The sequence below is a fragment of the Myotis lucifugus genome, unplaced genomic scaffold (assembly GCF_000147115.1).
Source record: "Myotis lucifugus unplaced genomic scaffold, Myoluc2.0 scaffold_1087, whole genome shotgun sequence".
In the NCBI taxonomy this organism is placed as follows: Eukaryota; Metazoa; Chordata; class Mammalia; order Chiroptera; family Vespertilionidae; genus Myotis; species Myotis lucifugus.
In genome coordinates, this window is record NW_005872135.1 from 33,125 (window position 1) to 48,906 (window position 15,782).

General features: G+C 50.0%; 1 protein-coding gene across 2 annotated transcripts; it reads left to right on the forward strand.

The window, feature by feature from the left end:
* The first annotated feature begins 1,308 nt into the window (after positions 1–1,308).
* Positions 1,309–15,765, forward strand: THEG (theg spermatid protein). 2 transcript variants are annotated; one of them, XM_006107279.3, is made up of 9 exons: positions 1,309–1,601; positions 2,648–2,764; positions 3,006–3,077; positions 3,475–3,536; positions 4,676–4,745; positions 9,668–9,785; positions 11,251–11,410; positions 15,523–15,669; positions 15,704–15,765. In XM_006107279.3, the coding sequence occupies exons 1-9, from the start codon at positions 1,309–1,311 to the stop codon at positions 15,763–15,765; spliced, it is 1,101 nt and encodes a 366-aa protein (XP_006107341.2). The 2 variants fall into 2 exon arrangements, with proteins under 2 accessions (XP_006107341.2, XP_014304737.1); XM_014449251.2 differs by lacking the exon at positions 3,006–3,077.
* Positions 15,766–15,782: the final 17 nt, after the last annotated feature.

Consider the following 15,782-nt stretch of genomic DNA (forward strand, 5'->3'; position numbering starts at 1 on the left):
CAGTCTCAAAAGTAACCACGGAGAAGAGACAAGGCATTTGTTTCCTGTGCTTCCTTTCACTCTGCAGGAAGCCATCTCTAGAAGCCCCTTGCAGCTCCCCTCAGGCCTCATTCCTAAGTCAGTCCTGGGAAGAACCCCCGGTGAGCTGTGACCACCAGCATTGGCTTCCTCCATCTGAGCACAAGTGGAGTCTTTTTTTTTAAAATATATTTTATTGGTTTTTTACAGAGAGGAAGAGAGAGGGATAGAGAGTTAGAAACATTGATGAGAGAGAAACATCGATCAGCTGCCTCCTGCACACCCCCTACTGGGGATATGTCCGCAACCAAGGTACATGCCCTTGACCGGAATCGAACCTGGGACCCTTCAGTCTGCAGGCCGACGCTCTATCCACTGAGCCAAACCAGTTAGGACACAAGTGGAGTCTTTTACGAAGAAGAAATGTAAGCCGTGGCCAGTGTGGCTCAGTTGGTTGAGCATCATCCCATGCACCAAAGGATCTACAGTCGATTCCTGGGCAGGGCACCTGCCCGGGTTGTGGGCTCAATCCCCAGGAGGGGGCTTGCAGGAGGGGGCCAACCAATGTCTCTCTCTCACTCTCTTTTTCTCTCCCCCTCCCTCTTCCTTCCTCTCTCTCTCTCTCATCAATAAAAACATATTTTTTTTTTAAAAAGAGAAGGAATGTAGGATAGAGTCGGATCTGCTCCAGCACTGAGCCAAGCTCCCAATCTAACCATTCATGCAACAGCCCTTTCTGAGAGCCTTCTGTGGGCCCTGCCATTCTAGGTACCAGGATGCGCAGAATGGGACACTCTCAAGCCCTCATCTGAAGAGGTGATTTCTACAAAGCACGGGAGAAAATAAGTGAGTCAACAGTGTCATTTTAGGTGATGACAAATGCCTCGGAGAAGTAAAACAAAATGCTGGGATGCAGAGGGACCCAGGACTGGGGCTGCCTTCCCGAGTAGGAGCTGGCCTGGGACTTGTGTTGGCAGGAGATTGCAGGCAGAGGGACCAGCAGTGCAAAGGCCCTGAAGAGGGGTGCACACCTGGCATGTTCATGGAGAAGGAAGGCGGAGTGACAGGAGGGGGCAAATGCAGGGCAGAGGTTGGAGGAGCGAGTGGGCCCCACACAGGACCTTGTGGAGGGGCCCTGGGAGGAGCTTCAGCAATACCCAGTGATGAGCACCTGTAGAGTGGAATGTGGATGCCGAGAATGTGGGCAGGCCATTCTCCTGTTGCCAGGTGACCATAGACACATTGGGTGTGTTGGGAGTAAGGTTGAAGGGCTGGCGGAGGGCCCCATTCATGGGGGACTATCGGCAAAGTTTGCTCAACCCTTACCATACCTCGGAGGCTGAGGGAAGGGGACAGAAGGATGATCCTCTGGGCCTCCAGAACCCTGTGTATGAGGGCCTACGACGGTCCACGGACCTCAAATACAAAGACCTAGATGATGGGAAACTGGGGTTCGAAGACCAGGAAGAGGAAACTCCCCCTGAGGAGGTGACCGAGGAAGAACTTACAGATGCCCAGGAGCCAGGAGAGGCGGTGGAGAGGGCCCTGGAGAAAGATGAGGAGGAGGGTGTGACTGAGATGAGGTGGGTACGGGGAGCGGGGCTCAGGCACTGAGGAGAGAGCCGTATCCCCACGTCCACCCTCTGTCCCTGTGGCCTCTGTGTCATTGCTGTTAGTGTGGGTCCTCCCCCCGCCCCCCGGCCCATGTAGTCATTCTAGGGTGAGGATATCAGACAGGGCGGGCAATACCCCCACTGGCCTCTGAGGTGAAGTCGGCAAACACAATCTGTCGAGGTAGCAGGTGAGTTACAGTGGGAAACCCTACGAAAGCTCCGATTTTGGAGTCAGTCAGTGTTTAGATGCCAGAGTTGAGAAGTCAAGACAGGTGGCCCTCACTTAAGAAAGACATGGGGACAGTCCTGGCTCAGAAGCTGCCACCATTCCCACCGCTACAAATTGCCAGAAAAGTTGAAGATGGCTGGGAGCCCACGAGCTGGTGGAACCGAGAATTGGGGAATCAAGCATTTGGGGGACTGATTTTTGGCAATTGATGGTATCCTGGAAAGAGCCAGGTGCCCCTCACCTGTGGACTCAGTGTGTGCATCCCTCCCTCCCTCCACTGGGCCATCTTCTGGGCTCTTCCGGACTGTGGCTGTCTAGGCAGGAAGGAGGGCAGTGGGTCAGCAGGAGCTGGCCAGTGCCCTCCCCCATCGGCTGCCCTGTTTGGGGGGAAAAGGTGCAGGCAGTGACCGGGCCCAGGGAGGACATCTGAGCCCAGGGCCACAGGAAGTGAGGAGAAGGCCCCGTTCCTTCCATAGTCTGGGGGCTGCCCGGGGCCTCTCTGTGGCTCAGTCCCCCTGGGGGCCTGGATACACACGAGATGAGAAAACGTCTTATGTAATAACTGCAGCCATCCTGTGAGGTGGGGCGGGCCTCTATTCCATTTCACAGAGAAGGGAACGAGGCCAGCTGGCCAGGGTCACACATCTGGCTGCCGCTGGAGTGAAGGTGGCAGTCCACCTCTTTGGATGCCAGAATTCGCCCCCAGCGAGGCCCCTTCAGAGGGCGAGGAGATTCAGGGGGGCTGGAAGGCCAGAGACTCCGGCCTCACCATCCAACTCTCCTCAAGCCGGCTGTCCATCACCCAGAGGTTCCCCAGCACCTTCATGGGAAGAGGGAAGAAGAAGAAGAGGCGGCTTCTTGAGCTGGCAAAACCCAAGGCCAACTGGCAGACCTTGAAAAACAAGTGAGCGGTGCAGGTGGTCTTGCTGGAGGCAGGGATGGGGTCTGTGAGGAGGAGAGCAGCCCCTGGGGTCCCATCTGTCACCTGCATGGTAAACTTGGGGTGAAGAGTCAGGGTACCAACCATGGGGGTTTGGGGGGGCGTGGTGGCCGGCAGTGGCCTCTGGGTGCTGGCCCAGGAGAGTGAGGCGTTTGAGCACGTGGGAGCTGCAGAGCAAGGCAGGGGCTGGGCTGTCTCATCGCAGGATGGGGTGCCGCTGTAAGGGCTTTGTCTGGATCTCCCCATGCATGACGAACTTGCGGTTCTGTGTCTACTGGTAAGTCCCAGAGTGTCTCCTCTCTCCACCTCCTGCCCATGTTGGGGGGAACAGCCAGGCCCCAGGCCCCTTTCCTTAGTTACGCCTTTTCCCCAGCTCCCCACTTCTCTGCACATCAGCCTCGCTCACAGTAATCTGCACTGCCCCCTGTCTCTAAGATTCTCCTCCCCATGTCCCTCTCTGACCTGCCCCTCTCTTGTGCCTCCACATTCTCTCCTTCCTTCCCACTGGTCACTCCGCCAGGTCTTCCTCCAGCCACCCTGCCTCTGCCTCGCTGTGTCCCCGTCTGCACGTGTGTCTGTGTTTGTGGGGAGCCCTGAGTTTTGTTTCAGAGCAGGGCTTAGGAAGCCTCTGCCCCGGCTTCCCTCACCCTGAGCCACGACTGGGTGCATTCCAGGCCATCCGTGTACTGGACAGAGAGATTTCTGGAAGACACCACCCTCTCCATCACGGTGCCTGGTAGGTTGAGCCCACTCACACCTCCACTTCCCCATTAGTGGCCACCTGGCTCGGGGTTGGCCACAGGTGGCCCTTGTCCCAGCCATGGCTCTCGGCCACTCTGTCTGACATGCTGCTCCTGGCCTCCTGGGGCTGGATTGCCCCCATCTCACCCCAACCTGTGCCCTGTTCAGACTGGGGAGACCTTGGGGACTCCCCTAGCCCTAAGGCTCCTGGGACTCCCTCAGGCTCCTCCCCTCTCCTCCGTATATCTCCCAGGAGTGTCTGTCCTCCACAGCGTTCCAGGGCCTCATCTCTGGACACGATAACCTCAAGAAGCCAGAGCCAGATGGAAGCTGGTCCTGGGGGTGAGGGGTGTGGGGCAAATTCTCCAGGGGAAACCCCAGTTGGCACCATAGCCAAAATGGGGGTTAGTATTCACTTTACAAAAAGGCTTTCTTCTTCCCTCTCACAATAGAGGTTTCTATCCTCTTTGAGAGCAATGGATCCCTTCAAATAAAACATGTCAAGAAAGCTCATTATTGGAGAGAAGTGAAGGGCAGGGTCTCTCTTGGGGTTTAGAATCTCCCTCAGAGGGAACACTAAGCCCCTGGGAACACTAGGCCTGTGCAAACTTCAGACCAAAATCCACTTTCCAAACCAGGGCGCTGCTGAGGGACTGACCCAGCCCTGACACTCCCATCTTGTGTGCTCGAGTGAGAGACTGCAGGCTTCTGAGCCTGTTGTCCCTAGAACGGGGACAGCAAAAGTCACCTCTCTGTAAGGTGTCTAATACTAGCTGAACTGTTTGGGCCCATAGTTCCTCACATTTTGCCTCTTGCTCTAGCCCAGCGGTTCTCAACCTGTGGGTCACGACCCCTCTGGGGGTCGAACAACCCTTTTACAGGGGTCACCTAAGACCATCGGAAAACACATATATAATTACATATTGTTTTTGTGATTAATCACTATGCTTTAATTATGTCCAATTTGTAACAGTGAAATTGGGGGTCACCACAACGTGAGGAACTGTATTAAAGGGCCGCGGCATTAGGAAGGTTGAGAACCACTGCTCTAGCCCATGGAAAGCTGAATTCAGTAGGAAGCAAACCCCAGGGGGTGGGCAGGTTTCAAGTTGGGGCTGTTTCCCATTTGTGTAGCAGTGTCCCGCCGAGTGGAGGAACTTGCTCGACCCAAAAAGTTCTACACGGATTATTGCGACAGCATTAGGTAAGGATAGGAGGGATGGGTAGGCACTCTGAGGGCAGAGTTTGGCAGAAAACCGTTCTCTTCCCTTGGCAGGCTGTGGCATGGCGGGAGGGGGGTTCAGGTTCTAGGCTAGATAACCCAAGTCTAAACTGGATGCCTGCAGGCAGGCACATGACCCTTGGGATCTCAGTTCTCCACCTGCAGAGCAGGTGGTAGTAGAGATCACACACAAAAGCTACTTAGTACAGTGCCTGTCACAGTAAGTGCTCAGTAATGTTGCTTACCACTATCATGGGTTTTGTTGGCTCTGAAAAGCTAGCAAGTGTAAGACATTTTTATTTTATGTACAATGAATGACACAATTCTTTGTTATCACTTAGAACTTTTATGCTTCTCAAAAGTTATCTTTAAAGTTATTTAGACACAAATTTTAATTACCTATATTAATGTATTCATAAAAAGGAAAATACAATTGAACTAAATTAACTGAAGTGTGTTTGAATCACTTTTTTAAAATATATATATTTTATTGGGTTTTTTTTACAGAAAGGAAGGGAGAGGGATAGAGAGTTAGAAACATCAATGAGAGAGAAACATTGATCAGCTGCCTCCTGCACATCCCCCACTGGGGATGTGGCCGCAACCAAGGTATATGCCCTTGACCAGAATCAAACCTGGGACCCTTCAGTCCGCAGACCAACACTCTATCCACTAAGCCAAACCGGTTAGGGCTGAATCACTTTTTAAAAAAATCATTTTTTTATTTTTCAATTACACTTGGCATACATTATTATATTAGTTTCAGGTGTACACCCTAGTGATTGGACATTACATAACTAGGTGTTCATCCTGATAAATCTTGCACCTATTTGACACCATCCATAATTATTAGGATATTATTGACTATATCCTCTATGCTGTACTTTACATCCCCATGACTAATTTGTATCAGCCAATTTGTACTTCTTAATTCCTTCACCCTTTTCACCCTTTCTCCAATCCCCTCCCATCTGGCAACCATCAAAATGTTCTCTGTATCTGTGAGTCTGTTTCTGTTCTGCTTGTTTGTTTATTTTGGTGGTTTTTTTTGGTTCAATTGTTGGTAGATATATATTTATTGCCATTCTATTGTTCATGTTTTTGATCATTTCTTTTCTTCTTTTTCTTAAAGAAGACCTTTTAACATTTCATGTAATACTGGTTTGGTGGTGATGAACTCCTTTAGCTTTTTCTTGTATGGGAAGCTCTTTATCTGTCCTTCAATTCTAAATGACAACTTTGTTGGGTGGAATAATCTTGGTTGTAGGTCCTTGTTTTTCATCACTTTGAATATTCTTGCCAATCCCTTCTGACCTGCAAAGTTTCTGTTAAGAAATTGTTGAGTCTTATGGGAGCTCATTTAGGTAACCAACTGCTGCTTTTATTTTTAATTTTTTAAATATATTTTATTGATTATTTTACAGAGAGGAAGGGAGAGGGATAGAGAGTTAGAAACATTGATGAGAGAGAAACATTGACCAGCTGCCTCCTGCACACCCCCTACTGGGGATGTGCCCGCAACCAAGGTACATGCCCTTGACCGGAATTGAACCTGGGACCCTTCAGTCCGCAGGCTGACACTCTATCCACTGAGCCAAACCGGTTAGGGTCCAACTGCTGCTTTTAAGATTCTCTCTTTGTTTTTAAACTTTTGCATTTTAATTATGATGGGTCTTCGTGTGGGCCGTTTTGGGCTCACCTTGTTTGGACTCTCTGTGCTTCCTGACTTGTATGTCTATTTTCTTTATCAGGTTAGGGAAGTTTTCTGTCATTTTTTCAAATAGGTTTTCAATTTCTTGCTCTCTCTCTTCTCCTGATGCCAATGTTAGTACACTTGAGGTATCCCAGAGGCTCCTGACACTCTCCTCATTTTTTTTGAAATCTTTTTTTCTTTCTGCTGTTCTGATTGGGTGTTTTTGCTTCCTTATATTCCAAATTACTGATTTGATTCTCAGCTTCATCTACTCTACTATTGATTCCCTGTAAATTATTCTTCATTTCAGTTAGGGTATGCTCCATTTCTGACTGGTCCTTTTTTATGCTGTTGAAGCTCTCACTAATTCATTGAGCCTCCTTATAACCAGTGTTTTGAACTCAGCATCTAGTAGATAGCTTGTCTCCCTTTTGTTTTGTTCTTTTACTGGAAGTTTATTCTGTTCTCTCATTTGGGACATGTTTCTTTGTCCCCTCATTTTGGCAGGCTCCCTGTGCTTGTGTCTGTGTATTAGGTAGAGCTGCTGTGTCTCCGGGGCTTGGTAGAGTGCCCTAATGCAGTAGGTGTTCTGTATGGCCCAGTGGCACAGTCTCCATGATCACCCAGGCTGGACACTTGAGTTGTGTCTCCCTCCATGTGGGCCGTTTTCACCCTCCTGTTGTAGTTGAGCCTTGACTGCCGTTGGCATGTCAAAGGGAGGGATTTAACCCCAGGCTGGTCAGCTGCAAGGACTGACTGTGACCAAAGACCTTTGACCATCCATGGAGGATGAACTGTGCAGGGGCCCACCCCACAGAGCAGGACTCAATTCAGCAGAGCACTGATGCCCACTGAGTCCACCCCTGGAGTGTGTCACTTGTGGGAGTGGCTGGGTGGTGATGCTTTGATGCGGTCTGAAACTATCCACTTGGTATGTTGGCTCTGGGCCCTCCTGGGGAGTGCAGGCCAAGGTCAGCCACCACCTGTGTTCTGCCTGGGGCCACTCTGCATGAGCTACAGAGCGATCTGAAGACGGCTGCTACTTGTGCTGGGCTTGGAGGTGGCCAGGCGAGGCAAAGCTTTGAACCAAGGCCGGCTGCTGCTAGTGCCGGGCCTTGGGCCACTTAACAAAAGGTATGGGTTCGCTGAGGCCAAATGCTGCTTTTTTGAGATATTTTAGGAAAATGTGAAGCATGAGCCAAGACAGGACATACATATGGAAAAGCCACTGGAAATAGCTTGGATGGGCTCGAAAGTTGGGTGGGTGAGGCCTCAGGGTATCACGAGAGTGGGGCAACACAGAGGAGGCAGGTTGATGGTCTCAGGCATGGTACCCACATACTGGCTCTGTGGGGGGAGAGCTCATCAAAGGAACATGGCCTCCGCCAGCATGTCTGTCTGGGAAAAAGCAGCCACTGCCGCTCTTGTGCTGATGCTGGACAATTCAGTTTCTTCCTGTATGTCTTTGGTGCCTTTCAAGCTGCTATCCCCGTGCTGGAGCTCTGAGGGAGTGAGCCCAAGTAAGTCTGTATGTGAGCCCTTATTTTAAAAATTCTCAGCTAAGGATATGTTTCCTCTGATTTTGGAGAGAGAGGAAGGGAGAGGGAGAGAGAGAGAGAAACATCAGTGTGAGAGAGAAACATCGATTGGTTGCCTACTGCATGCATCCTAACCAGGGATCGAACCTGCAACCCGGTATGTGTCCCAAATGGGAATTGAACCATGACCTTTTCGTATAAGGGACAATGCTCTAACCAACTGAGTCACACCATCCAGGGCCATGTGTGGGCCCTATAAGAGGAACTGCCTGGGACTCAAGCAGCCCTCTGTCTCCCTTAGTCTCAATCCCCATTGGTATCTACATTTCGAAGTTATGGGGAGTTCTCTTCTTGGCACTGGAACCCTGGGCTGAGGGGCCTGGTGTGAGGCTGGGACCTCTTGCTCCTCAGGGGAGACTTCTGCAGCCAAGATATCCCCCCCCCAACTTTTTTTTAAATCCTCACCTGAGGATATTTTTCTATTGATTTTTAGAGAGAGTAGAAGGGAGGGAGACAGACACACAGAGAGAAACATCCATGTGCGAGAGACACATCAATTGGTTGCCTCCTGCATGTGCCCTGACTAGGGCCAGGGATCGAGTCTGCAACTGAAGTATGTGCCCTTGACTAGAATCAAACCTGGGACCCTTCATGCCAGGGGCCAACACTCCATACACTGAGACAAACCAGCTAGGGCTCCCTCCCAGTTTTTATCCACCACACGTGGGTGTGCGACCAGCCTGTTTTGTGTCTCCACCCCTCCCACCAGTCTCGATGTGTCTCCTTCTTGAATTCCCTAGTTGTGGGACTTCCATTCAACCAGATTTCAGGTGTCTCTGCATGATGTTTGTTCTGCAGTTGAGTTGTAATTTTGATGTGGTTGTGGGAGGAGGCCAGTATTGCATTTACCTATGCTGCCATCTTGACAGGAAGTCTGAATCATTTTTGATTCAGAGATGTTGACATGTTTCACACACTGTTTTTAAGCCTGTTTTTGGTGAAAATAACCTTTTTATTTTCATGCTGCATGATAACATAATCTGAAGATAATTTAAACTGCAATTAGACCACATCCGTAGAACCAAGAACATATATAACTCGACTTAGGCTATTTCAGTGAGAACAGCTATATCCACACACCAGCGAGGATGACGGTGGTGCTCCTGACGTCCGGCTGGCATGTACAAGCTGCATCCTGACCTCAGAGACGTGAAAATATAAAAAGTCTGCCTGAGATCAATGAAGCGGGGTTTTATTTCTAGAGCAGAGGCATAGCTGAGACCTGATTTTCGGAGACGTGGGCTCAGCAAACCCAGTGGAAATTCACTTTCCCAGCTTTCTGTGACAACTGCTGGACACACTGTTATCTCTTGTGTTCAAGTCTGGACCCTGGCGATGATGTGGGAGTGGACAGAAGGCCCTGGGGGAGGGGGAATGACCTCAGGACAGCGTATCTCCAGCCTTGAGAATACATAGGGGCTCCTGTCATGATTCTTTTATGAATCCTTTCTTGGAGGTGTTTTCCAAACCCTCCACTTTCCCTCCCTTATCCCAGGGGACAGAGAAGAGCTGAGAAAGAGACCACACACACACACACACACACACACACACACACACTAACAGGTATCTCCCCCTTTGGCTGAGCTAGTGTCTCAAATGTTGATGTCCCCTAGGACTACCCACAACGTGCCCATTTCTCAGTGTACCTTTGACTACCAACCATCTAATCGCCTGAGGGAACTGGCCACCCCGAAGGTCCGGAATAACATTTGGAACATAGACATGTCTGAGGTAGGTGACTGGCTCTCCTGAGAACCCCGCCTCAATGGTAGGGGCACTGCCTGCCCTCAGTGGGCTGGGATCAGGGACCTAGACAGACAAGTGGAACGGACTCCAGAGCAATAGACGAGTGGCTTTGGCCAGCTGTCTTATTTTCATCAATCTATACTTTATTTCATACACAGACCCATAAACCATAATCATCGTGTTTTTAATATACATATACTAGAGGTCTGGTGCACGAAATTCGTGCACTGGGGTGGGGGGGAGTTTCCTCAGCCTGGCCTGCGCCCTCTTGCAGTCTGGGAGCAGTCAGTCGGACATCCTTAGTGCTGCCATGGAGGTGGGAGAGGCTCCTGCCGCCACCACTGCGCTCACCAGCCATGAGCCCGGCTTCTGGCTGAGTGGCGCTCCCCCTGTGGGAGCGCACTGACCACCAGGGGGCAGCTTCTGCATTGAGCGTCTGCCCCTGGTGGTCAGTGCGTGTCATAGAGACAGATCATTCCCCTGTTTGGTCGATTTGCATATTAGCCTGTTATTATATAGGATGGCATCTCACTTCTTTCTTTTCCCCTCAATATTTGTTCAAGAGCACATCATGCTAATTTATATAGAAGCAACATTTTAACTGCTTGGTCATGTCCTATCCTACGAACATACCATAGCTAGTTTACTCAGTCCCCTATCAATGGCCAACTAGGTTGTTTCCAGCTGCAATGAATACCACTGCCCTCAAATCCTTGTATCCCCACTAGGTGTTTCTCTATACGGTGGTTATCGAGTGTGCACATACTCAGCTTTGCCTGAGATGGACAAATGGCTCTTCAAAGTGCTTGTACTAATTTACTCTCCCACCAGCAATGCATGAGGACATCTCTGTTCCCACATTCTTTTTTTAAAAATTGATTTCAGAGAGAAAGGAAGAGGGAGAGAGAGATAGAAACACCAATGAGAGAGAACCATTGATGGGCTGCCTCCTGCACGCCCCACCCTGGGGATCGAACCTGCAACCCGGCATGTGCTGACCGGGAATTGAACCATGAACTCCTGATTCATAGGTTGACACTCAACCACCAAGCCATGCCAGCTGGGTTCCTCCCACATTCTTGCCAGGGCTTGACAATGTCAAACATTTTCATTTTTGCCTCATTTGTTTGCATTCAGGGATACTTTGTTGTTTTAATTTACATTTCCCTGGTCAACAGAGAGCATTATTGACCATTTAGGTTTACTGTCCTAGTCCTATATGATTAGCCTAGTCCCCTATGGATTCTTTTGGGTTATTGACTTAGAGGAGCTCTTTACATATGATAGCTACTAAGCCTTTTGTTGAACACATTGCAAACTCATTTCCAGCCAGTCATCTGTCCGTTGGTATTGCTTATGGTTTGTTTATTTGTTTGTTTTTGTTTTTTATCCAGGGGCCTCTGAGGCATTATGGACTGTTTCACTCTTTCCCCTCTCACTCTGTTTCCAGGTGTCCAAGGTGTCCAAGGCAGCCCAGATGGCCATCCCCAGTTCAAGGATCGTGCAGTTGGCAAAGCCCAAGCCTCCGGCCACCCTTTTGGAAGAATGGGACCCTGTGCCAAAACCTAAGCGACATGCATTAAACTATAACCGGCTCCTTTACTTGGCCAGTAAGTAGGTCCTTGTGTCCGTCCCCAATGGACATAGGCAGGGGCGGGGAACAGTCAGAGATTTGGACTTCAGGCCTGCTTCTGCCAGATGTGTGCTTCCCTCTTCATCTCCTCCCTTAGCTGCAGACCAGTTGTTGGATTCCTGTGGATAAGTCGTACTGTGCAGGCTCCCAGGGGAAGAGAGGCAACCGTCAGAGGGGGCCATGGTCCTGAAGCTGAGTGCTGTCTGAGTGGGTCTCCTAGCAGGACAAAGGGGTGCAGAAGAGAAAGTTGGGGGCCAAGAATGAGGGAGCCAAGCTGAGGCGACGGGCAGCATTGTTTTCTAAGCCTTATCCAAGGACATGCTGAAGAGAGAGAGAAAGAGAGAGAGACAGAGACAGAGACAGAGACAGAGAGAGAGATATCAGGGAGAAACATAATTTGGTTGCCTCCAGTATGAGCCCCGACTGGGGATTGAACCTGCAACTTAAGTGTGTGCCCTGACCAGGAATCAAACCAGCAACCCTTTGGTGCATGGAACGGCACTCAACCAACTGAGCCACTCTGGCCAGGCATGAAGGGCAGCTTTGAAGGGGTGTTGGCCTGATTCTCTTCTGTCCTTTAAAACAAATGAGATACCCAGTCTCGCCATGACAACAGTAATGTGTACCAGCTGTAGAGAATTGGAAAAATGCAGGCTAGCCTAGAGAAGAAAGGAACCCACCCAAACATAAAGCAGTTTCGTGTGTGTCCTTCTGGGTGTAACACTTGCAGAGCCACAAATGCCTGCCGTTGAGTGTGTGCCCGTGAGCGTGCACGCTACAAGCGCTCTCCTGCCAGTCCCCTCCCGTCACACACTACATCCAATGCACTGACAACTCCTGTGGGCTTGGTCTTCTGAGCACATGAAGAACCCGCCCACAGTTCCCCCTGCCCTCCGCATGGCCCCCTAAGGTGTCCCTGGACCAGAGCAGTCGCCTCCACCCTTATCCCTGGTGCCACCCTTGCCCGCTTCCCGTGTGGCAGCCACAGAGGTCTTGCTAAATTTAAGTTGGATTCCCCCCTTCTCTGCTCATGACCCTCCCAGGGTCCTGTCTCACTCTGTGTGGCCCACAGGCCCTTGTGATCTGTTTGACCCTTGCCCACCCCCTCTACGTGGTTCCTCTCCCGCTGCCTAGAACACTGACCACAGACACCTGCATGGCTCACTCCTCTGCCCCCCGTGGGGCGGAGCTCCAATCTGTCCTCCAGGTGAGACCCCTCTGAGCACCCTGCTTAACCCATGAGCTATGCCCACCTCTGGACACCTGTGTGCACCGTGACTGCTCTGAGCTCTCTTTCTGTAGCATCTGCTGCATTCTAACATACATATTTACAATATGTTGATGTGTCTCTTCATTCTCTGCGGTCTGTTATATGCCAGGCCTGCAATGCCAGAGGCTTTGGAGATGCTGTGTGTCGCCTACTCCTGACAGATAATCACCAGAGGGTGTGACTGGCCATTCTGGTTTACTCTGCTCTTCCATCTCCCCAGTTTTCTATTTCCTGTGCTTTTTGGTTATTGATTTAGAGCAGCTTTTTATATAAGGTGATCCCTCATCCTTTGTTGAGCACATTGCAAAATACCTTCTCCCCAAATCCATATTCTCTTTTAACTCTGCTTACGGGATCTTTTGTTTGTTTGTTTAATTCATTCATTCATTTATCCTTTCCCTTAATACTTATTAAATGATTGGTTAAATGAACAAAAACATATGAGTACATACGCACTGCTTCATAAGACCATTTTGTTCCTCTCTCACATATACCTGGAATATAAATATATACACATTCGTTCCTACACATTCATCTATATATTGACCCGTATTTTAGATATACCTGTAAATACACATCCGTGTGTGTGTGTGTGTGTGTGTGTGTGTGTAAGAATGTGTTGGGTTGTGCTTTTCAAACAGCAAACTTCCACCCACTAATGGGTGTGACCAGCATTTAAAAAATTGAAATGATGACAAACGAAGAGCATGAACTATGTGGGTATGAGTCCATTATTCTCTGTGTGTCCACATGTGTGCTGTGTGGTGGTGGATTTCATCAACAGAGTTTAATATTCCAGAGATTACAGCAGTGGAAATACTCCAGAATTCTTACACAGGAGGGCAGAGAAGTCTGGGTTCTGGCCATGGTCTTCCCAGCCCCGCAAGGGCATGAGGCCCAACTGCTTGGGCCCTTTTTCCTTTGGGAAGGAAGGGCACCTGCCCGCCAAAACCCCGGGACAGCCTGGATGGGCTTGTCCCCCAGTGGGCCTGTGTGGGCTTGTGACTGCCTGGGGGAAGGAACCCCACTCTCTTTCATCAAGGACCCCTCCACCGAGCCAGGGCCTGTTTGCTGAGAAGGGGGGAGATGGCCTTTTCCATTTGCACAGAGGCTCTAAACCAGTGGTTCTCAACCCTCCTAATGCCGTGACCCTTTGATACAGTTCTTCATGTTGTGGTGACCCCCCAACCATAAAATTATTTTCATTGCTACTTCATAACTATAATTTTGTTACTGTTATGAATCGTAATGTAAATATCTGATATGCAGGATGTATTTTCATTGTTACAAATTGAACATAATTAAAGCATAGTGATTAATCACAAAAACAGTATGTAATTATATAGGTGTTTTCCGATGGTCTTAGGCGACCCCTGTGAAAGGGTCGTTCGACCCCCAAAGGGTCGCGACCCACAGGTTGGAACCGCTGCTCTAAACAAAGGGGTTAGAAAGGAGCCTGAGCACCCCTCAAAGCCAAGGATCCTGAGGCTTTCAGACACTGAAGGCTAAGTGACCAGTGGTGATCACCTCTCTTCTAGTCCCTAAAGGAGGGGGTGGCAGAGAGGTGGTGAGAGGGACCCTGACCGAGCCACAGGTCTCTGCACCTGAGAGCTGTCTGTCATGACAGCAGCCACTGGCCATGATTTCATTGCAATTAAAATCAATCAATCAGTTGATCTAAATCAATTAATTGCTTTCATTAAAACTAAATAGAAGAAAACTCCAGCCCATATCAGGTGCTGCCACATGTGGTTGGTAGGAGCCATGTTGCCAGCACTCCTGAGAGGGCCTGGCTGAGGCTGCAGTCGTGTTGGACAGTGAGGGCAGGAACCCAGAACGAGGTGGGAGACTGAATCCTGAAAGGGCCTGTGCACCCAGGAGCGGCCCTGGATCCACGCAGCAGGCCTGCAGGGCCAGCCAAGGAGAGCTGCCTCCTGTGCCATTACTCGCCACTTCTCCCCACCATGACATCAGAGGACGGAGGAGAGAGTGTGAAAGGCCTCCTGAGCCCCCAGGACACTCTTGGCTGGCCCCTTTGAGTCCCCTGTCCAGGATGTGACCATTTGACATATTTTTTTCCTTACAATTTACCCTTTTATTATTTTTATTTTGTAAATACATTTTTATTGATTTCAGAGAGGAAGGGAAGGGGGGAGAGAGAGATAGAAACATCAGTGATGAGAGAGAATCACTGATCAGCTGCCTCCTGTATGCCCCCTACTGGGGATTGAGCCCACAACCCCGGCATGTGCCCTGACCGGGAATTGAACCCAGTCCACAGGCCGACGCTTTATTCACTGAGCTAAACCGGCTAGGGCCAATTTATCCTTTTAAAGTGTAATTCATTATACCTCCATAAAAAAGAAAGAGTACATTTCAATGCTTTTTAGTACACTCAGAGTTGTGTACTCATTACCACAATACATTTTAGAACATTTTCATCACCCCCAAGAGAAACCCCCTATTAGCAGTCACTTTCCACCCTGTCCCCAGCCCCTGACACCCACGAAACCAATTCCTGTCTCTGTGGGTGTGCCTGTTCGGGGCATTTCACATTGATGGACTCACACACTGTGTGGCCTTTTGTGTCTGGCTTCTCTCACTGAGCATCATGTGTGCCAGGTCCATCCAGGTTGTAGTGAGTGTCAGTGCTCCGCTCCTTTTCATGGCCAAGTGATATTCCAGTGTGTGGATGGGACATGTTGTGTTTTTCCATTCCTTCATCACTGGAGAGGCCCTTGAACCTGGGAACTTTGACCTTGCAGGTTGCTCTCCCTTGGGGGAGTGCCTGATGCTGTCACTCTCTCCTGCCCCTGTAGTGCCCAAGGCCCAGTCAGATCAGTGTGTTCCTGACCGAGATCCACGCTGGGAGGTGCTGGACGTCACCAAGAAGGCAGTGGCCAGTGCCCGGATCCGCTTGCTGGCCAAGCCCAAAGTGCGGAAGGAGCTCAATGAGGGCTACGACCCCTACTACATTTCCCGGGCTTCCCTGAAGGCTCGGGCATCCCCTCGCCTATATGAGCTCGCCACCCCCAAAAGCATCACCAAGAAAGTGTGACTGAACCCAGGCCGGGCCTCT